The sequence below is a fragment of the Danio aesculapii genome, chromosome 6, assembly GCF_903798145.1.
Source record: "Danio aesculapii chromosome 6, fDanAes4.1, whole genome shotgun sequence".
NCBI lineage: Eukaryota > Metazoa > Chordata > Actinopteri > Cypriniformes > Danionidae > Danio > Danio aesculapii.
This window is the reverse complement of record NC_079440.1, coordinates 43,814,473-43,838,537: the sequence shown is the minus strand read 5'-3', so window position 1 is coordinate 43,838,537 and position 24,065 is coordinate 43,814,473. Positions and strand designations below refer to the sequence as shown.

The 24,065-nt window shown below is 36.5% G+C and overlaps 1 protein-coding gene across 7 annotated transcripts in view; it reads right to left on the bottom strand.

Annotated features, from left to right (window-relative positions):
• cadpsb (Ca2+-dependent activator protein for secretion b) overlaps positions 1-24,065 on the bottom strand; it is a 182,041-nt gene that overhangs the window by 16,035 nt on the left and 141,941 nt on the right. Inside the window, exons 12-22 of one of the 7 annotated variants that reach the window (XM_056460326.1) lie at positions 21,034-21,170; positions 19,970-20,157; positions 17,158-17,259; positions 16,620-16,683; positions 16,263-16,386; positions 10,288-10,356; positions 7,457-7,563; positions 6,961-6,990; positions 2,562-2,718; positions 1,801-1,942; positions 573-734 (exon numbers count right to left, since the gene is read on the bottom strand). In XM_056460326.1, coding sequence (XP_056316301.1) covers positions 573-734; positions 1,801-1,942; positions 2,562-2,718; positions 6,961-6,990; positions 7,457-7,563; positions 10,288-10,356; positions 16,263-16,386; positions 16,620-16,683; positions 17,158-17,259; positions 19,970-20,157; positions 21,034-21,170 — 1,282 coding nt within the window. Of the gene's footprint in view, positions 1-572; positions 735-1,800; positions 1,943-2,561; positions 2,719-6,960; positions 6,991-7,456; positions 7,564-9,556; positions 9,590-10,287; positions 10,357-16,262; positions 16,387-16,619; positions 16,684-17,157; positions 17,260-19,969; positions 20,158-21,033; positions 21,171-24,065 lie in introns of all 7 variants that reach the window. The other 6 variants (XM_056460322.1, XM_056460327.1, XM_056460324.1 and 3 more) reach the window with 6 other exon arrangements.

Here is a 24,065-nt window from a genome sequence, read left to right as displayed (position 1 = left end):
AAAAAAGAAATGATAGCTAGAATGGCTTTGCTTGTAAAACAAAACTTAAAGAATGGAATCGATAAGTATTTTAGTCCAACATTAGCTGTTTACTTGGTCAAAATGGTCATTGTGTGTTAGCTTAAAGGCCACCTACAGTACATTACTTGCTAGTAAGTATGGTAAGAATTAGAACATTGGCTTGGCTGTAGGTTTGGGTTGCAATCCAGATCTCACCACCACAGTCTAACCTCAATGGCATGCACATTGAGGAAAATGAAAAGCTTTTCAGTTCTCATTTCAAATAACAATTTCACATGAGCCTGTCTGGAACCCTCTGCAGGCTACTTGACATGAGAATGATTCTAGAGGCAAGTCACCTTGCCTTTAATTGTCCTACATCTATGGAAAAGTGTGCTATAGCCATGATTTAAATGTCTTTTTTTTCCTCTTGACTTCTGTCAAATTTAGCAAACATCTTGCAACGCATCACGTCTTAACTGCTGGAAAGTTAACTAACCTCACGCAAACATTTTCATGCCAAGAAGACTTTTGAATGCATCAGATCTCAGGTAAATGCATTGAATACACACTCAGAGTCATAAATAGCAGCCATCCAGGACGGAGTGGAAAAGCTAGGCATTTGTGGAAGGTTAACAGATAGTCCTGCTACTGGCACGGGAAGATTTGGTACTTTGGGAATTTGGAGGTTCACATTTGGTAGATTCACATTGGGCAGATTACTTGTTAAACTCCTGCAGAAACAGACAAAAAAAGAAAACAAAAAAATTCCATAACAGTGGCCGTGTGGAATGCTGCAAAAAAAGCAATGTAAGACATACGGTACAAAAAAGAGAAACTGAGAAATGGAAAAAGACCCATAAAGAGCAGACACAGAAAAAACTGGTCATAAATGTAGGAAGGGAATCTATAGCACATTTAAAACAGAAGACCTGAGCAGAAACAAACACGTGATCAATAAAACAGCACACTTATATAAAAAACAATTATTTTCCACAGCAAGAACAAACAGCAGCTTGAAAGATTTGAAGACGGTGGAGGGTTTTACACATAAAAACAGACAACGAACAAAAGAGGAAAACCATACTGACACAGATTTCTCAAGGGGCATCAGCTTCATTGACAGAAGACTATTCTGTTAGCCTGCAAACATTTGGGGAGGCTTTTATTTCTTCTAAAGATAGCAGGTCTTCTAAATATTATTATCTGTTTACTGGGAAATCGTTCGAATCAACATGCAAACCAAAATCAAGCATGACAGAACAATTGATTATGACATAAAAAGCATTTTGTTTCAAGCGCACGTTATGAAGGTTAGTTCACAAAAATAAAGATTGATGGAAACCTGCAAGACACTGACTGAAGTCTATCCTGACAGATTATGGACTTGGAGATTCCTTAGTTTGGAACAGGGGTGCATAAACTTAGTCCTGGAGGGCCAATGTCCTGCAAAGTTTAGTTCCAACCCCAATCAGACACACCTGGGCTAGCTTATCAAGCTCTTACTAGGGTTTCTAGAAACATCCTTGCAGGTGTGTTGAGGCAAGTTGGAACTAAAATCTGCAGTCCCTCCAGAAGTTTGGACACCCCTGGTTTGGAAGAAGCTTTCTAGTGTAAAACATTTAAGGCATTTGTGTTCTACATGGTTTCATTTGATTAACTAATATCCATGACAGGATGGAGATGAGCCTATCCCTGCTATCCTGGGTATTTTTTAGCCATTTGTTTTTGTGATGCTTTTGTCCTGAACGGCCCTGGCTCCCAGTCACCGCACACATTGTTGTGGAAGTGGTGTCTTACTTTACAGGCTCCCATGACTCCCTCTCAAATCCCCTGTGAATGGACTGAGCGATCGAGGACTCCATAAGATCCACATATCGCACCACAAGTGGAGCGTACAGGTCCTGCAGATGCTTGTGAAACTTTCCGTTACACAGGTGATCTGTAAAAACAAACCAAAAAAAGGCAAGTTGCAATTGCTATTGTTTTTTTGTAGTTGTTTTTGTTTTTTTAATTCCCAGGTTCTGCCGTTGAATCACTTTTGCCAAATTTCCAATCTTGAGCCAATCTTTATCATTTGTTTTGATTTCATTTGGAATTTCCACAACCACCAGTGCCCGGGGGATCAGAGAGAGACTCCAGTTTGGCCCCTCCCTGATCCGCAATTGCTATTATTATTTTTTTTATTCCCAGGTTCTGCCAGTCGAATCACTTTTGCCAAATTTCCAATCTTGAGCCAATCTTTATCATTTGTTTTGATTTCATTTGGAATTTCCACAACCACCAGTGCCCGGGGGATCAGAGAGAGACTCCAGTTTGGCCCCTCCCTAATCCGCAATTGCTATTATTTTTTTTTTTTATTCCCAGGTTCTGCCAGTTGAATCACTTTTGCCAAATTTCCAATCTTGAGCCAATCGTTATCATTTGTTTTGGTTCAATTTGGAAGTTCCTCAACCACCAGAGCCCAGGGGATCAGATAGAGACTCCAGCTTGGCCCCTCCCTGATCCGCAACTGCAATTTTAATCAGAATGCTAATACTTTTGTTGCTAGATGTGCTTACAGTCGGTACGAAGGAAATCGTTTAGAAGTTGAAAGAGCGGGAAACTGTCCCAGCTCTCAGGAGACTGAATCTCGAGGGCAGCATCCATTTCAACACCGTAGAGTGACAGGAAGTTCTCAGCGTGCTCCACCATCAGATCTGACCACCATGCAAAGGCCTTGATTGTCCAGTAAAGGAAGAAAGAATGGAAAAGGAAGCAGAGTGTGAGTGTTTACTGTCATTTCAGGCAAGAAAAAGATTGTAAACTGGTTAAGTGTCTGCCATTTGATATTTAACTTTGTAAATATACTGTATTTCTAAAGAAATGCCTCTTTATGTATAAAAGTGAAGAGAGAGTTTTAGCCTGATTTCTTTAGATTTTGTTTCATTGTATAAGGTTACTCTTACAACATGGATGAGGCATTCAGGCAACCAGTTTACAAGTTCTAAGGTGAAAAGTTTACCACTTTAAAACTTCAAACCAGTTCTAAATTTGCAACACAGAACATTCTACCATATATGCTCCAAAGCAAAGTTTGAATATTGTGAAAAACATTTCACAATAAGAAGACATTTATGCATCTTCTATATACCGTTGCATATCTCAAGAATTCTGAAGCCCACCAAATGAAATATCCTTTAAAAAAAATGGGCCCATTTTTCAAATTGAAAATAGAATGACAATCCACCTTAAATCTTGTGTTGCAAATGTTGGCATATTTAAAACAAGAGGTCACTCCATTTTTACTTTATCGGGTAAATTCCCAGTGGAGTCAAGATGCCAGAGGAGGTGCAGTTCTCATGCAAGTGAGGTAGAAATCCCTGCATGCTTTTGCCCTCCAAATGGAAGATGTAGTTCAACCGTTCACATCACTGCATCCCTACTCTTGGGATGGGGATGTGTCTTGCAATCATGCAACATTGCTGTCCCTGATACGCCAAAGACTGCAAGCAAACAGTAGACTTCTTTACTTGCCATTGCATATAGTTTGACTGAATATTTCTTCTTTAATCTCTTAAAGTGACCATAAATTTTGGGCCTGTCGTGGGATATTGAGCAGGAGTTTCTTAGATCAATCAGGCTTGCTTGCAGTCTTGGCATAAAACTCTTTTTTGTAATTAAAACAACCGACCAGTGATAAACCCATTCAGGGAATTGATCAGCCTTTTTAAGAGGCTTAATCCTTCCCTTCGGCTGCATGCGTCCCTTTTTACCCCTCGAAACCCAGAGCTTCAAAGATTTCAAAATTTCTCCCAAATCCGCTCTGCTACAAAGGATAGCAAGCTCTAAGACCAGACTTACCATAGCACTTACCTGCCTGCATCGTAATTAACTTTTTGAAACTTGATCATAACATTAGGACCAACAAATATAGCAAATACAGCGTTTGCTAGTGTAGCAGGGCAACGCATGGCTCAGCTTAACCAGACAGACATGTAGACAGTGGGGTAAAGAACAATAAGAGGTGCCAAATCCAAGCAAACCAGGTATCCCTCCCCAGGACCCTTCATATAATTTGGGATCATTAAGAAGGTGTTAATATTAACGTTTCATTGACTGAATACAAAAACTACCAGCCACTTTATTAGGTTCACTATGCCATCCGATTTGAATGTTATCACTCGATTGAATGGGTGTTATCAGTGGTTATCAGCCGATAGATATGGGCCAGTAGGATCCTTCTGTGCCTACTGGTAGGCTCGGAAGGCTGCTATCATCCATCCACATGGTTAATCAACTATACCCCATTTTGATTTCAGAATTGCCTTAATTCTTTAAGCTATAAACTCAACAAGGTGACTTTGGTACATATTGACCAAAAACATCACTACTGGAGATGTGTCGGCTGCATATGCATAATGCAAATCATCTATTCCACCACATCCCATACTAGGTCTATTGCACTGAGATCAAGGACCATAGATAAGCGAAGGAAGGCCCTGCCTTCCAGTTAGAATAGCGATTCATCAATCTTCATCTTATGTGTAAGTAAGCTATTTTCTATGATTGTTTTAGGACATCTGATTCAGTTGCGAGGAAAATTACTAGGAATAACAAATGACAATAAATGGTCTTTGTGTCTATAAAAGTAAAAATAAGTCTCAAGCCAATAAGGTTCTATTAGCTGTGCCTGATCTTACATGAGGAATAAGGTCAATTGCCAGGCTATTTTTTTTTTTAGAGATGGGTCTGTTTGAATTTGTTTGTGTGTTAAGGTAATTCCTGTTGTTTTACAAATTCTGTGCGCCTTGACATCACACAAACGTTCCATCTTTGCTCATGTTTCTTTCTCTGATCTTCCTGTGATTGCAGCCATGTCCTCTGGTTACTATTGAAATAGCCATAAAATACGTTGGTGTGCATATGCATCTTTCGGATGAGACTCTAAATCAAGGTCCTGACTTTCCGTGGTCGTTAAAAATACCAGGATGTCCTTCAAAAAAAGAGTAGGGGTTTAACCCTAGGCATTCTGCCCAAATTTGCCCTCTGGTCTCTGTTCAACATGGCCTCCTAACATCCCCATATGATATTTGTCTTCATCACTGTCTCCTCTCCACCAATGAGCTGGTGTGTGTGGTCTGCTGCAATATGGCTGCCATCGTGTCATCCAGGTGTATGCTGCACACTGGTGGTGGATAAGGAGATTCCCCCCAAAAATGTGTAAAGTGCTTTGAGTGTCCAGAAATGTGCTGCATAAATGTAAGAAATATGGAGTAGCGGAAGCACATTGGTAATAGCACAGGAAATAACTGAAACAGATACACACCAGACCAGGCAAACTATTTCCAAATCAGTTTGCCCAATAGATCACTTCGTACAGTGTTGTGCTTGTGATGCAGAGTGCTCGGGTTCGAATCTGGTAAACCACCATTCCACAAAAGAGATAAACGCTATGTAAAATCAAGGTGAAACTTTTTCCAAATGTTCTATAGTCCAGTTTGGCTGAGCCCTTGTGAACTGTAGACTCAGTTTGCTGTTTACATGTGAAAGGAATGTCACTTCTGCTGCTGTTGGTCATCTGATTCAAGGTTGATGTTTAGAGGTGATCTTCTTCAAACATCTATTGTGCAAGTGCTTATTTAAACTATTGCTGCCTTTCTATCTGCTTAAACTAGTCTGGCCAATCTTCTTTTGATTTCTGGCATTAGCAAGGCTTTTCGCCCACATAACTCCTGCTCAGTGAATATTTTATGTTTTTCAGACTATTCACGGGTTTCTGTAAACCCTAGAGATGGCTGTGCATGAAAATCCCAATAGATCTGTTCACAGACCAGCCTGTCTGGCACCAACAACCATGCACTTTCAATATTTCTTCCTTATTCAGATACTTGTTTCTGAAATTCAGCAGATCATCTTAACCATGTCTACATTCATTGTTGAGTTGCTACCATATGGTTGGCTGATTAGACAGTTTAATTAATAAGCAGATGAACAGTTGTACCTAGTAAAGTGGCCAGTGAGTGTATATTGAACTTTCATATCAGTAAGAGTGGTCCTGGTGGATGGTATGCTATGACATTTGGTTTTGGTCATTTTGAGGGATTTTGTGAAGTCCATGAACACTAGCAGTAGGGAACACGTCTAAATGGGAAAGGTTAGCAGCTAGCATGGTGGGTGGGTAAATATGTAAACATTCCCCCTGAAAGCAAAGGAATCATTGAGCCTTGACCCTGCCAGTGGGAGACGCAAGCCTTACAAGAAGATTGAAGGGAGACTCAACAGGCACATTGCTGAGGATTTAAGACAAACCCATGTCAGACGTAGAAATACATTTCCTCACGTTGTGAGGAACGGGACATTACAGGGGAAGGGAACCCTTCATTGCTCATGCACAAGCCAGTAAGGGACTTTTTTCATTGCATTCATTTTGACCACATACCTCTTTTCCCTGCAACAACACCATGGAGTGAATGGTGAGGAAAAAATGAGAATGTAGAGAGTGATGTATGTGCAAAGTGTTAATGTACAAAATGTTAATTTAAACATTTCTTCCCAAAATATTTGGATCACAATATAAATCTGCAAGATTTAAAGCCCCATTGTGCACACAGTCCCTTTGTGACACATGTGTCTGGCTTATTTTCAACATGGTTTTTCTTAGTTGTATAGTATGTTGCCACCAGTTACGAAGAAGTGAAGATATAGGATTGTAATTTCGAAAATTTTAACAGTACAATAGTTTCACCTTAATTTCATGAAGATAAGTTACTTAAACTAAAATAGTTTGCTCATTTGTGCCTCTTAATCAGTGTGTGAATTTCCCAAAAATCCAAGCAAAACACTCTATCCCTCTTTTAAACATAGTCTTTCCCCATCCACCCCGACAGAGAAGCCCTTAACTGTGTGAATCGACATGCTTGAGGGAAAAGGTACACTATGTGATGAAAACTTAAGAAAAAAAGAAATATGATACTGTACCGATTGGTCTCCTGTACTTGTGACCGCAGCCTGTTAAGCATATTCAGAAAGATACAATAAATCTATAAATCTCAGGAAGACCATGGCTTACCTAATACTTTAAACTGAATTTCGGAATAATGCCATTTATGTATTTGATCTTAGACTTGTACATGCCAATCATTATAATCACAGCTAAAACCCGGACGTGACTCAGTATTTATTGCATCTTAGGTTCTCCAAATCTTTTCAAAGGCATTTCAAAGGAACACAGAATCTGTATTCTGAAGCTTTCTTTAGAATATAGATCCAGGGAAAGTGGTTTAGAGAACTGGATCTCATGGGAGAGCGAACTTTAGCTCTTTCACTAATTTCCAATAATACAAATTCCATTGTGAAACACCACAGCCACCTTGGTGTTATTATAGAGGCGCCACTGGCCATTTAAATCAACCCTATTTTGTACTACAGAAAAGAGAGTGAAAATGAGCAAAAGACAAAGAGAATCTAGACTCACCTCTGCGTGATGATCCTGGTTCTGATGTAGAACCTCAATGACTAACTCTGCCAGGCGGATGACATGCTCCAGTTTTTTAGCAGGCGTAGCTAGGTTAGCTACATTCTCTGAAGCAGAATGTTGGGGAAAAGAGCAACAGTTAATATTACCGTGACTGATTAGTATATTGATTCAATGAATCTCTAATGCCATGACTACTACAATGCAGTCTGAGGAAGCTAAGGTCATAGATACCTTCTGAGCATGCAAAACGGACAACACTGTTGATGACACTCATAACACTTCAAGAAAGATGCCTAACTTATGTTAGAAACAGTTGAATACCACCATAAATTAATTATGTAATGTAATATTTGACAAGCTTGTGACTAAAACTGGGGTTCAAAACTCTGAGACCACAAGTAGTTTAAATATTAACAAAATATCTTGGTATTTGATTTGTCTCTCTTAATAGCGGTTTGATTACAGATCATGTTCTGAAATGAAATCTATTTTAATTCAAGTTTTATTCTGCGTTTCAATAGAAACAAATATATCAGACTAATTGTAGACAATGTTTGTTGATATCATTCAGAAACTACCCATTCCTTTAACCCGAAAACTTAAATTTGAGGCTTAAGTTTTAATGTAGGCACAGAAATTTGAACCCCACTGCATACTTATTGAATACTAATACTATATGCTTATCTGTCTGCATATATTACTGTTTACTGATTGGACTTCTCATTTCTAAAACTGCTGTATGGAATATAAGGCCAACACATGAAAGAAAGAGCAGACTAGGCTGTCAGACATATGCAACATTTGATGAAATGAGGACATTACAACATAAAGTAGTGTTTCTGGTTTTAACATATAATCAACTTTTGTCTGAACAAGGTGAAATGAGTAAGACAGACACCAAAAAAGCTTAAAGACATAAAACACAGACCACCTCAGCAATGCTAAGGTCTCCAATGATAAAGAAAAGAAAATCTTTAATTTATTGACTGCAATGTTACTTCAGTCACGAAGGACATTATTTATTTATCATTCCGTCTGACTCATTAATCTTGGTGTCTAGAATGTGAAATGTTCACTTTTTTGCTATTGGTTTATCGGTCTGTTAAAGTTGTGGGTTATTAATGGGGTTGTAGGCACGGTACTGAAATTTATTAGACCGGAAATCATTAATATCTCACAGAAGCTCTTTCTAACTCTTCCTAAGGCCATGATGTCATCAACACAACATGATAAAGTAATGACAGTGGATCGAGTGATAATCTGTGATTATCATTATCCAAATTTCATACTTTATCTATTTTCAATGTGTCCAAAATGCTTCGGTCACGTCAAGCATCTGAAACCAGGACTGGGAATTAAAGAAGCGAAATATCTCTTAAATAGACAGTGATTTAGAGAAGTGGTTCTCAATTGGTGGGTTGTGACCCAAAACAGGTTGAAAATGCCAAAAAATAATGGCTTTCCATTTTAATATTGATGTCAAGGTTTGTTCAGAAATTCATCACAACATAAAATCAGGCTAAATTAGACTAAGCATTTGGCATCAATGAAAATATTGATTAAAGAATCAATTTTTGTTGTTTTACTTTTGCATGAAAAACATTTTGTCTCTTTTTAGTATCGATTCATCCAAGTCTTGAAGCAAGACCAGTTGATAACCACTTATTCGGAAAATCTCTTAATGTCAAGATTCAGATATACTTCAGTTATCTTATTCCCAGCACTTCAGTGGAGAAACATTTGCAAATCCTTCGGCCCTCACATTTTAACACATTGAAAAGACTGCCACTGAAATATTTGTGAAAGATAGTATTACTTCTTGCAAGTCTGCATAATGTAACACCATCAGGCAGACTCTGCATCGCTAAGATGTTCAGTTTCTAAAGTCCTAATATAACACAAAATATCTTTCACCCCAATTTTGCGCAACAAAAAAGTGCTAGAAGAATACTATCTTCACAAAAGAAAAAGAACGCACAAGAACGGGCCTTGAGGTATGGTGTGTACAGCTTAAATAAGTTATTCCTGCAACTGTGTCATGTGCTTATGCCAGGATGTGTTGAAGGGGACAGGGGATGACGTCAAACATAGCTTCACCTGGATCCTTCTGATCCTTTAGAGTTTTCTCAACTTGAGAGAAAGAGAGAGAAAGAAAAAGAGAATCAGAGCAGCATAAGAGGGAGAAATAAGGGAAAGAGAGAAAAGGGAGAGTCGCAGCATCCCTGGTAATCTCGCTCTTCAGAACAAAAATGAGTGTGTGTTTGATATAGAACACACATACATAAAAAAACATTGACAAACAAACACACATGTAGATATTAACCTGGAACGACAAGAACAAAAACACATAGCAGAATAGCAACTGAACAACATACTGAACGGAGAGACAATAGCATTGACGAATCGGATTTAAGAATCACGAACAAGACAAACTTGTGATGTTGGAACATATAAGTCGATATCTCGTACTAACTCCTGCTCTCCCGGTAGTTCAGGCACCTGTTGATGTGTCTGGAACCCCCCAGTCAAACCACCTACCACACCACAGCAACGATATACACTCAGACAAAGTAAAAAAGAGCGAGCAAAGTAAAAATGCATTCAAGTCACAGACATGAGCTTCAACCAAAAACGAACAAGAGGAAGCTGAACGCACGCATCAGTCATGTCCTATTACAAACAGATGGAACATCAGAACTCTACGTATTGTTCTCTACTTTTAGTTTCTGTCGTCTGTGTGGAAATGAAAAAACAGAAAACTCTGAGAAGGATGTGAGATGGAGGGTTGGTTGGATGAGAGAGGTAAAGGATGTGGGGTTGTTACTCACGGATGGTTAAATCCATCACTTGTGAAGCCAAGGAGTAGACAGGATGATCATACATTTCCCTCTTTTTTCCTAAAGAAAAAGAGGATTCCGGCATGCAAGAGTTTGGGGTCAGAGGAAAGGGGATCAAGGGTTGAATAGGATGAAGGGATGTCTTGTGTTAAGGGGCGTTTTTATCAAGAAGAATCAAATCAGGGTTTGGAAAAGTCAGATACACACTTTGATTTGATAATTAAGCCCTTAAACCACAATCACCCTTAATCTTTTACTAAAAATGAAGAATAAAGTGGAGGTGGTATATTTTTAAAGGTGCACTACCATTCAAAAGATTGGGCTAATATGGGTGCTTTCACTTGTTTGGAGCATTTGTTTTAGAACTTGGTAGATTTTCTCCCTTAATTCAGGTTATTTAGGTATATGTGAATATGACGGTTATACATAGATCTACAACAAAATAACTGGACCAAGTTGGACTGAAGGTGAGAGGAATATTTGACCCATTGAACCAACAAACCAAGTGGTTTAACCAATGAGAGGGCGGTTGTACATTTTGATTCACTTTAAAATGTTGCCAAATCAAAACCAAAATGCCACACTGTAACAAATTATGTCACTGTTGCAAAACAAAGCAAAAACTATTTGTGCAAATAGTCTAAAAACACCCAACGATAATATAATAATATTTGCCAAATGATGTCTGATAATATTTTTTCTTCTGGAGAAAGTCTTAGTTGTTTTATTTCGGTTAGAATAATAGAAAAAAAAAATTTATCCGTTATGGTCCACAACCCACAGTTCGGAACGCAAGTGACCTGTGGATCATGTGTATGAAAGCATTTTGGCTTCCCTGTAAAATATAATGATGACGGAAGAATTTGTGGTGGGACATGCCTACATGCTTATTTTATTAATTAAAGGTGTTTTCTGTCACTTTTTTTTAGCCTGCATTAATGCATTCAGAGTAAGCTGCACAATTAAACATTGAAAGATCGTGATCTCAGTTCAAACCCGTTCAACATGAATGATAAATGTTAATGATTTGCAAATTTTTATTAATCCTTTGAAGCGCTGCATTAAAATTTGCCATTTAATGGATCTTGATGCTGGTGAATGTTGTAGCAATTACATTGTGTAACCAATGGGTGGCGACAAACTACCATCAAAATAATGTCACTGAATAGGTTTTTCGAAAGTGATCCACCTTTAATGAAACATGAAGTTTTATGTGTGAATTGTTGAATCATTAATTGAAAATATATATGATATGTTGTACAAGATGTTAGATTTCTTTATTTAGCATTATCAGCAACGGTAACAAAGATCATTTTTCGTACTGAAAAATCTTTTTCCAGCTGGTTCGTTCTTGATTTTTATTCTTATTAAAACTACAGGTTCTAAGTTCTGTTTGTTAAAACCAAGGTTTTTTCAGTCATTTTTGTGTAAATGGAAAGCAAATGACATTTGCCTCCTCCCGTTTTTGCCGATCCGAAAAATGGTCCAATCCGCATATATATGCATTAATTAATCAAAAGTGACAACCCAATCCAATCTCACAAGGAAATGTGTGAATTAGTGGACAATTTATGGCTAAATTCCACTTCTTCAAAACAATTCTGATTTTTTCAAAGAAGTTCCATCTCTAAACATAACTATCACTGAGGTGCGTGTATAGATTATACCAAATATATGAATGAAACTGCACAAGTTTAGACAAATTCATGGTTCATTACTACATTATTTAAAAATTACATTACAAATAGTAAATAAGTGCTGTTATTTTGGCACTTCAGCTAAATAATAAGCTTTTCATTTTTCATTATATTAAGAAATGATTCTTGAACATGGGCAACACGGTGGCTCAGTGGTTAGCACTGTTACCTCACAGCAAGAAGGTCGCTGGTTTGAGTCCCAGTTGGGTCATTTAGCGTTTCTGTGTGGAGTTTGCATGTTCTCCCTGTGTTCAGGTGGGTTTTCTCAGAGTGTTCCAGTTCACCCCACAGTCCAAAGACATGAGCTATAGGGGAATTGAATAACCAAAATTGGCCGTAGTGTACGAGTGTGTATGGGTGTTTCCCAGAATTGGTTTGCTGCTGAAAAGACATCCGCTGTGTAAAACATATGCTGGATAATTTAACGTTTCATTCTGCTGTGGCGACCCTTGATGAATAAAGGGACTAAGCTGAAGATATATGAATGAATGAATGAATGAATGAATTGAATCATCGTATTTGAGTGATTTCTTGACGATCGTGTGACACTGAAAGACTGAAAATTGAGATTTGTCATCATTTTAATAATTACTTTCAAAGTATATTAACAAAATGTTGTTTTAAATTGTAATAAAACATCTCAATATTACAGTTTTTATGCTGTTTTGATCAAGTGAATACACCCTCTTAACACCCCAAAGTTCTGAATAATAGTACATCTGTCATCTGAAATGCACAGTTTTCTTTTTTCCATGAATTTACATTAAATCTACTGATTTTAGGCTCCTTATATTTTAGAGCTGCCAGCCTTTTATGGATATAAAGAGCAGTTTAGACATTCAGCAAAAATCTCCTTTCTGTTTCACTGAAGAAAAAGAAAACGACGTGCATTTCAAATGACATGAGGAGGATGAGTAACTGATGGCAGAGTCATATTTGAGACAGCTTTTCTCACTCAAGTCCTGTTCTCCACCTGAAAATAATATCCATTTTGGTCAATCGGATGACAAGCAGACAGTGAGGAAATGTTGCCATTTACACCTTCTGTTACATCCATCTCATTTGTCACACTTTCAGATTTCTTTGTATGAGCATTTTATGATCTCTCTTTTAAATTTGAAAAAATATGTTTACATACAATCTACATAGGGTATAAACACAAGCATAAAATGGAAAATACATTCTGTTTCTGCGCTGACTGCCGCAAAATGACTATAAACGCTGTGGGTTTGTGTCTTAAGCAGGAATGGGAAGAAAATATTGTGATTTCACCTTCAAACCAAACCAGATAGCGAAGTTAAATGCTGCATCTACACTAATCCAGATAAATTTGAAAAGGTCGTTTATCAAAAAAACGCTCTATGTCCACATTATCATTTTCAATCCTTTCCACCATCCACATTAAAACAACTGAAAATGTTTGTACTGCGCATATGCACAGACATAAGACGCTTTTACCTGGGTCATATCCACCTGGCATTTATTTACTTTCCTTCTTTTTGAAACGTCGCAGCAAAATGTCGCAAATGTCTTCTGCATCCGTCGCTCTGCTTTACAATGTTGTCCACGTTGTTAGCTGAATTGGTCACACGACTAAAATGCATTGTAGTTTTCAAAGTAGTTTGCATTTTATTTTTCTATTGCAAAGTATGCCCATCTGTGGGCAGCATTTTCAAAAAGATACTGTATGCGTTCGTTTCCTAAAATCACCATCTCAGTGTGAATAGAAGGGCAAAACAGAGAGAAAAATGTGTGTTTAAACGAAAACATATTAGTTTGGACACTTGCAAAACAAGTTGCAAAATCACTTCCTATACTTAATGTTTAACAAGGTCATTAGCTGGAAAGTTGCAAAGTTATGTTGCAGTCAAGTGTATTTTGTATTAAATGTATACTACCTCTGGAAAGTGGACAAGCTCATAACATTACAGACCCTGTTTACATTTGTGTTTAATGTCATCCCCTTGTGATTGGATTGACGAACTCCAGGTATAAAACAGCTCTCTATTTCAAGGCCCATTAAAAAAGGCACTCTTGAAAACTAATACTGTTTTGCAACAGACCTTTTTATGGAATATGCCTCACTGGTTTGTCGCCGTATTCAAAATAAGCAACAAAACCAATGACTTGATGAAGTAGAGGACCTAAAATGATGTTCAAAGCCACATTTAAAAACCAATACTGTGTTGCAAACAACCTTTTTGTGGAATGTGCATCACTGTTTTGTGGCCATAATCAAAATAGCCCTGCAGGTACAGGGCGTCAACATGATGTCAAATTGACACTGTACCCCAACGTACCCCAACATTGTGGGGACGTTAATTTTGTTTGGAAATGAAAATCAGGTTGACGTCAGAACCCAACATCAGGCCGACGTCAATGTCCAATGTTCAGCCAAAAATCAACCTAATATCAACCTAAAATCAACCAAATATCAACATCTAATCATGTTACACCTTGACGTTGTCTGGACATTATCACTATGACATCTATAAGACATCAATTTTTGGTCACTTTCCAACACAACCTAAAAAATTTACCAAATATCAACGTAATTTGATGTTATTGGACGTCAAAATAACGTTATCCTTAGACGCTGGCTAGACGTTGAATTTTGGTCATCTGACGTCATGACATAAATCTATCCTAAAATCAATGTCTTGTGATGTTGTGTGCCTGCTGGGCAAGCAACAAAACCAGTGACTTGATGAAGTAGAAGACCCAAAATGATGTTCAGAATACAAACATTCTCCTCAAAACCAGACCACAATGGCTTCTTCTCCTTAACAAACAGATTCCTCTCTTTATCTGCCTTCCTTTGCTTAATTGTAATCCTCTTTCACGCCTGTTGCCCAAGCTGGCATTGCTTCATATAGTAGATGCTTCTCTGTTCTTCTCAACCTGTTTCTCCCCTAATGGGCTCCTCCATCCTCTCCTTCCCACATACTTCATTTCTTTCACCGCAAGATTTGTCCCCATTCCTGCATTCCTTTCAGCTGACTGACTCATTTTCCTTGCTCCTTTCCCTCCTCCGTAACCATTCCTCTACCCTGTTGTCGTTTATCATCCTGATCTGAGTCATAATAATACAAGAGAAAATGTGTGGAGAGCATCTGAAAAATGTCCAATCTCTAGTTTTCTATGTTATCGCAACAGAAAGGAAAGGGTTAGAAGCTCTTCTTTGTGTGGATTTGAATGCATTTTTACACACAAGTCCACAAAAGGAGAAGGAACAAGAAGACATTGAAACCTTTCTCAAAAATAAAGAAGGAATAAAGGCAGCGATTGACATTAGGATAAATAGGTATACTGTTTCAAACAAGAATATGCTTTGAGTTCAAGGGGAAAAAAAATAAAAATAAAAAAAAAAATAAAAATAAAATAAAATAAAATAAAATAAAATAAAATAAAATAAAATAAAATAAAATAAAATAAAATAAAATAAAATAAAATTAAATTAAATTAAATTAAAAAGACATAACATAAACCAACAACTCAAATAAAATAAAATAATTAAATAAAAATAATAAAAAATTAAATAAAAAATACATAAAATACAATAAAAGAAATAAAACAAAACAATTTAAATATAAAATAAAAACATATAAAATTAAATAATTAAAAAATTATTAAAAATAGTAAAAAATAAAATAAAAAATACATCAAATAATGCAATGCAATAAAATAAAATATTTTAATGAAATAATTTAAAAATAAAATAAATAAATCAAATAATACAATAAAAGCAATTAAAATAAAATAATGTAAAAATAAAATACTAAAATAAAATACATATATATAAAATAATACAATAAAATAAATAAAATAAAATATTAATAAAAATATATATTAAATAAAATCATTAAAAATAAAATAAATAAAACAAAATAATACGAAAATAAAAAATAAATTATATAATTGATTATATAAAACATAATTAAATTAAATGATTAGGTAAAAAATAATTAAAAAACAAAGAAATAAATGAAATTGTATTAAACTAAAAATAGTGTTAACAATAACCATCAAAAATACATTCACAGCTTAAACAAAAGCTTCAGTTACCCAAACCTAAATTTCCTTTCCTCTCACAAACTGCAAGTACAAGAACAGATTATTTATTTAAAGCACATTATTCAAATATGAAATTGCTTCAATTGAATGGAAAGCAAAAGAAATAGTACAAAAGTTCATTTCTAGATCAAATCATAGAATGGTTAAGTGCTTTAAAATCACAGTGCTGTGAAAGAAGAGAGCAATGCTAGTCACCTTCCACTCTGGCGTAGTCAGTGATGCGCTGGTAGTTAATTTGAGCTGCTTGCTCTAGGCATTTACGAATGACAGCCTTGACTTCTTCCTGCGGCACGGGGGTCACAATGTCCTTCATAAGCACCTGTGAAAAAAAACAACCCAAAAACAAACTCCAGCTCATTATCTTGTGGCATAAAATGAGTCTTTTTCTGAACGAGTCATACATTTGAAATCATTTTAAACTTTTTTATGCAAAATGATGCACGGCCAAACAAGTAAACAGAGACAGGTGGCGCCGAACAAAATACCATCAATTGCTTCTCATTTCCTTCTATTGCTGCTACTGTGAATCAATATAAGCAATGTTGTCATTACCCTCTCCAGCAAAGACAGAGTGGCTTTCAATGCTCCCTCAGGGCGACCGAATGGAAAGCAATACCTGCAATGATAAAAATTGCACTGTGGGTGTAGGAAATCCTGTACAATTATATTTTTGAATGCAACAATGTCGAGAAAACAACAGATTGGTGTACACTAGTGGATCTTCCCCAAAATAGGTGATAAAATGTGAATAATCAATACAAATCTTATTTTAAAGCAGAGTTATCAGACAAGACAGTTTTTTTTACACTTTTTAAAAGTGTAACGAGAAGAAGACATGCCAAATCAACTTAAAAGTGGTCAGTCAATTACCATAAGTAGATTTAAATTACAATATTGAACTGAAATGTGTTTTTTTGAGAATCATTTAAAAAGTCTGCGGTGATATCATTTAAAAAGAACATTAACACTTCATTTTTGGATTGCAATTCAGTGCACAACATAAAACCTGTATCCTGAAACAAAAACAGAAGAACCGCTAATGTACATCACCCTCAAAATGTTCAATAACGCCTGATGTCTAAATACTCACCTAAAGTTTGTGATCTGGTTCTCCAGAAGGACACGTAATCGCTCTTTGATTTCCTCAAACCGCTCTTTCTCCTCCACCGTTACTGTTCCAAGACCATCCGGCCTATTTTACAAGTCAAACAGGCCGTTATTTGCAAACAGATTAGAAAGAAAGATCAATTTGAGCCCTGGCTGAAGTAATGCAAATCAAAAGAAAGTTTCAAGCTGACTGATTTATTATTACACCTAATTATGATGCTATATAATTGCTTTTTAAAGCCCAGTATATTTTGGGTGAAAGCTAATCAAACCACATTAACATTTCAGTATCCAGTACATCACAGTACAGGCTGGCACAGAGAAAGAGAGCATCTAACCAGAAGCAATGTCTGGCTTTCTTAAATCTAATAGACTGGCTGTAAATGTATTTGTAGGCAGCAGATGGGACCCTGTTGTGATACTCATGGGGGACATTGTTTCCAGCCCATTTTTTTTATTTACAGCTATCGATGTCACAATGCTCCACTCGGGTGCCATATTGCATTAAAATATATTTAATACACACCCAGCAAGAGCACAATAAATATACTATCAACAAGGCAGTGGGAAGAGAAAGCGCACAGCGAGCGCATACACACGACGCTTTCAAGACTCCATATCAGAGGTATTTTTTAACTCTCTGGGTTATTTTATTGACTCAGAATATTACTTCTGTTTGGTCTAAAAATGAATATAAACACATCTGAAAACATGGCAGCATTTTTATGCAACCAAAAAGTTTAGATTCAGAAGAAATGACATCAGTATTTTATAGAGTAAAACAAACATTACATTTGACATAAACACATACTGTAATTATAAACTGTAAAAATGAAACAATTGGACCATTTTTTCCATAGCTATATATGTAAATTTATATTTCAATTCATCAAAAAGGTAAGACTGTATGTAGTATTAAGGTAAAAACGTGTTAATGTTAGAAACATCAGAATTTACTATTCTGTTTACCTTTTTTGTTAAATGTTATAGTTAATTTAGGTACATTAATAATAAAATAAAAATAAATAAATAAAAATGCCTTTTGCTGATTGGCTTTGGAACATGGATGAATGAATCTTTTAATTTTAGGGTAAACTACAATACTTTAAGAACATCCTGAGCTTTTAAAGGGGTGGTCCACAACGATATCATATTTGAAACTTTAGTTGATGTGTAATGTAGCTGTGTAAACATAAACAATATCTCTGAATGTAATACGCTCAAAGTTCAATGCAAAGAGAGACACTGGCTCATACAGAGTTAGCTTAGCAAAGCCTACAGCGAACGAAGTTTGGGGACCACAAAAAATACCTCCAGGTTAGTGAGATTACAAATGCTTCAAGTTACGCACATTCACCACGTGCATACACTCCACGCAGCAAATTGGCATGGCCAGATGCGCTGTAATGTTTTAGAAGAGAAAGCTAAAATGGCGTCCAAGCACTGCTTTTTCCACAGAGCTTGTTCTGTTTCTGTATTTGGGCTTCTAAAGGACACGACACAAAGAGAGAAGTGCTTACAGTTTAATTTTAATTATGTTCTAGAGAATTATAGAAAATATATAGCTAGCATTTGACAAAGGACAGCTTGCAGAATCTCTCTCAGTTCAGTGCTGGATTCAGCTAAAAACTCCTCAAAGAAGGACCAGCTCCAACCATAATAGACGAAGCTGTGGATTGTGAGCCACAACCTGTAAGTATTTTTATTTGTTAAAATTGATCTAGTACATGCATAGTGTCTAGCGTTAACGGTATGTTGTAGCAAGGACGTTAACAAGGATGTAAACAACAGGAAATGCTGTTTAGCACTGCTAACAATTTAGCAACAAATTCATATTTATCCGTATAAAGAACTCTGTAAAAACCCTAATCTTCACCAGCGCTGCAGTGTCTTTCTATGTGGCCGATTTCCCGGCATTCTTCATCTCAAGTAGCAAACTTACAAAAGATGCTTATTCCGAATATATGTGAAAGATATCATACGGCTAACAGCTAAACTGATTGACAGTATTTATTAGAGGCTAATGCTTTTCCTAGTGATGTGGAACCGATCCGCGAGTCACAGCACATTATGTTAGCTGACCAATCAGAGCCTCTTGCGGGCAGGTCATTTTCATCTTAGCTGAGTAGCTGTATATAATCAAAGTAAGATATATGACAAAATAACGTGAAATTTTACAAATAAAGCATGAGCACACATTGCTTTGCATCTTATAAACACAACCAAGCTTTAAAAATACACTCAGGACCACCCCTTTAAACACATCTCGCTTTCTGTGCTTTCACTTTCATTTTCTGCTGTATTATGCATATTAGTTGATATGAACATCTCTTCGATTAGCCCTCTTACCTTGTGCTTTCAGGGGCCAGCAGTGTTTTACATTTCCTCTTTTTTTTAGACTCCTTTTTCCCTCCTGACTTTGAACCAGCCCCCTGTAACTCAGACCCCCTCTGACTATCAGGAACATGTAATGAATGAGCAACACAATGAGATTTGGAAAGTAAAACAACAACAAAAGAAGGAGAATGGAAAGTGCAGTGGCTGAAAGAATACTGCTGAGGCTTGGGAAGTGGAGAAGAAATGAAAATGATTGAGAACAAAAGACACAACAAATCAAACAAAATCTTGAAAATTATACAAAAACATTCACAGGGGAAATTATAACAAACAGTAAAGCAAAAGTGTCAAAATGTGCTGATGGTTTGTAAAGATTCCTTGGTTTTCCACCCTGCTTCCATAAACTGTAACTCTCCCAAAATCCCAATAAAAGTGTGCATATGTATAGAAGTGTGTACCTGTTTCCATGAACATGGGAGGCACAGAAAGCGAAGCTGTAGTGCAGCAGCGTGGGGTCGATCATGTGCCCGACATCTGCCCGCTCCAGCAGGTCTCCAAGATAACACAGATGTCTATGGCATCCTCTCACCCCATTCCTGGCGCAGTACTCATCCAGAACAAACACCTGACCTGGGCTAAACCAGCCCTGCAAATACAGAACAAGGACATACATTTTGGAAATGATGGCCTTAGCTGATGTATACTGTCAAATGTTTTACGCAAGAAATTGATTATTGTAAACTGTAAATAATATCCGTGAGTTATTTTTTCGTATTTTGTGATTCATGTTTTTATTTTTCCCCATTTATTTATGCTTTTGAATTGCATTATGGGACCTTGAATTTTATTTCAACAACTTTTAACACTAGAAAAGTGGCTTTTATAAACATTTTTATTAGTTTAAAGTGATATATTGTCTGGGTTGGTGTTGTCTATTACGGTAAAAACCTTGTAATGAGCTGCCAGTACAGCTGTTATTTTACAGATTTATTTCTCTCTATATTATTTCTTATTCATTATATTATTTCAAACTACTAACATGTCAATAAATCCAATTTGCTAAACTGTAGAGTTGAATTTTTTAACAGCTGCAAGTTGCGGAGGCTTTCATATTTGACGCACTCGGCATTATACTGTTTTTTGCAGCCACAGGGGGCGATCCTAAGTAGACTAACTATCATGACAAAACCAAGGAAGAAGTCAGCGAGTTGAATATATATAATAATATGTCAAAAGAATTGGTTGTGGATAAATATGGAGAACTCATGAAAACATTGGTAAAAATGTTCTCTGGTAAGTATTTCTGCCATCTTGACAACAACATCTCGTTGTGACATCTCGCATGATTCAATGCAATCTTGATAACTGCAAGTTACGCCTCTCTAACTTACTCTAAGTTACGTCCCTCCATGTTACGCCCCTGTCTTGCAGTCTGCAGACAGATACACTTGCACAATTTGACTAATACACCGTACAGCACTAATTGCTCTGCATTCAAATCAGCAAAAAATCTAAAACTTACCAGACATGCAAAGTTGTCATTGAGCCTGTGGTCCAGCGTGAGCCTCTGCATCATCTCGAACAATGAGGCATGATCAAAGCTACATGGGTTAGCTGAGATAAACTCATCCATGCCGTGCTTCTGTGCCCTGTCAGCATCTATTCGAGACGAGTTCAAGGAAGAGGCAGTTAGCAAACAGCAAGAGGAACAATCTGTTCTCCTCTCACCACAAAAAAACTAAACAAAACAAAAAAAAACTAAATAAAAACTAAACACCTACAATGAGTAGTCTATGGCAAATCAAGGACATTGAGCTGTTCACATTGTCAACTTGCAGCAAAAGTCAAGCAGAGTTCAATCGGACCTGGCAAATGTGGAACTGAGTGATCGCAATGCTCAGCTCACATTCGGTCTGGACGTGCATGCATGAGCTGATCTCTTTTCTCTTTTCTCAGTCAAAAGCTTTTGAGTGCTAAAGCCACCGATGGCTTGGATTCCGAATGATGACTTTTAATGTAGTTTCTTTCACATGAATACAATAGATTCTGCCATTCGCAATTGGATAATGTCACTCGTTTTGAGAGAAGATGGATTGTGTGCTTTGTTAAAATAGTAATGTTGAAAAAAAATCAGGGGCAAACTTTTTGTCTCTAAAAGTAATCATTGAGATATTTGCTAAAGATCCCATGAAATAGCATAATATGTTTAATAATTGCTGAATTCAAATAAAAAATTATATTGTGAATCAACTATTTAATTTAATTTACAGCTCTGGAAATTTTTTTCAAAACACTTTAAATTATTTTTCTCTTCCTCATCAAAGTGACTCGTTTATTTGACTAAAATTCCATTAACGTAAAATGGCTAAATATTTTAGTTTCAAATATGTTTTGTAATTTAATATGTAAAAATAGTATACATTTATGCGATTTATTTTCAGCATTATTACTCCACTTATCAGTGTCACATGATCATTCAGAAAATATTCTAATACTCTATACTGATTTGGTTCTTTAAAAAATGTTCTTCACATTATCATTGTTTAATTGAGCTGCTTAAGGGGCTGTTCACATATCGCATCTTTTCTGACAGCAAGTTCGTTATTTCCAATAGAGGTGCGTGGCTTGTGGATGAGGTTGATGGTCACCCAGCAACAACTTTGTTAATAGTTGCACATACTGAGAGGTTGATGGCGCAAAGCATGTTGAAAATATGTGAACGCCCCCTGATATTTTTTGTGGCAACTGATTTTCTGTAGCATTATATTTGTAGCACTATATTTGTAGCATAAAAAATGTCTAGCTTGATCATTTTAATCATTTTCAACTGTTGATTTCACAAAATAAATTAATAAACAAATATATAATAATCTTGTAGGTCCAAACATCTACAAACAGAATTATGTAGATGGACTTAATGCATAAAAGACAAACGTTCTTTATTTCATGGGCTCTTTAATTTGCTCAATGTTAAAGACTAACTGTAACCAAATACCAAACCGTCTATGCTAATAGTATGCTATATTTCTTTTGGAAAAAGTAAACAAACATCAAGCTATTCTGGCCCCCAGATGAATTAGTTTATTAGCAACAGAATGATAGAATCTAAATCTGTGCAGTGATGAACGTGCTCTAATGAGGGGGAAATGTGGAAGAAAGAATGTGCATCGTGTGTCTACATAACAACAATGAACTCACACCTCTTTATTTTGAAGACATGTGACTAAAAAATGAAAATCTGAATCCTGTAAAAAACAAATAAATACTATACGGATCTGCCTAATTAGATATTATCCTATGTTATCCTTTGGCTTTCGCTACAGTTATAGAGACGTAGACTAAACTAAGAGAGAAGACAAAGAAAAAAAAAAACAATAGAGGCACAGGGAAATAAATGACAGATATCAGACAAACTGAATGGGTTGAGAAAAAAGGTAAACATTAGAACGAATGGCAAAGAAGCCTAAGACAGTACTACGCAACTCAGGACAATAACGAAATAAGGAAAAAAGGATGTGTAAAAATACACAATGAACCGTGGAGGAAATAAGAAAAGGTGTCCTAAAATCTATGAGATTATAAATGTGCCTTCCTCATTTGCATTATACATTTCAACTGTGCATTAATTAAAATAATGTACTTCCACGTCCCATTTAAATGAGACTAGGACTTATGCTAATAAGCTAGGAACCAATTCCTACCCTGTTATTAAATGTTATTTTACCATTAATAAAATACATTTTAAAAATGGTTTTACATGATGGATGTCTTTTACATGCAGGAACACAGTGAAATCCTCCACTGTGCTTTCCAATGGCATGCAAGAAAAAAGGAATAGGAGGGGAAAAAATTGCTGTAACATTTTCCGCTTGCCTATCCATTAGCAATCTGGATTTTTCTCTTAGCATTTGCAAGTTGACAATACTGGAGAGATTTTTCAGTGTGTTCACGCGGGTTGCTGAGCACACTGACAAGCAAGCCACCTCGGTGGCGTGCCGACAGGCTAGCATTATTCTTCTATAGTGCAAATACACGGCTTTAGCAAGAAGCCAACAGAGGCTAATTCATTCATTCTCTGTAAAAAAAAAAGAATGGAGTGTAATCAAACGGAAAAAAAGGGAAGAAAATGAACTTGTCTTTCCATCAGCATCTGAATGGACAACATGACATCAAAATGCTCACCTACTCAAGCAGTTTAAGGGCAAACACACACAGGTGCAAATAATGAGCGCTATCTTTGCTAAGATCTACTTTGGGTTTAGGAACTACGTTAAAAAGCCCATTTCCTCTGGACCAAAGAGAATTAGGAGTATTTCTCGGTGAGGAGGGACGGCAGCGCCTGCTCCTTCACATTGGCATTCAGAATACTCCACTTACATATTTGCCAACTCTTGTGAAGCTCAAGTTGGAAATTAAAGAAATTAGAAATGCGACTGAACCCTCAAGAGTAAAGTCCAAGTAGTCAGAAATGCACTTCGCTGCTGCTGCTGTAAGTGATTTAGCTTTGTCGTTCATCCCAAATGCATACATTCTCAATTAGATTCCCAATTACTC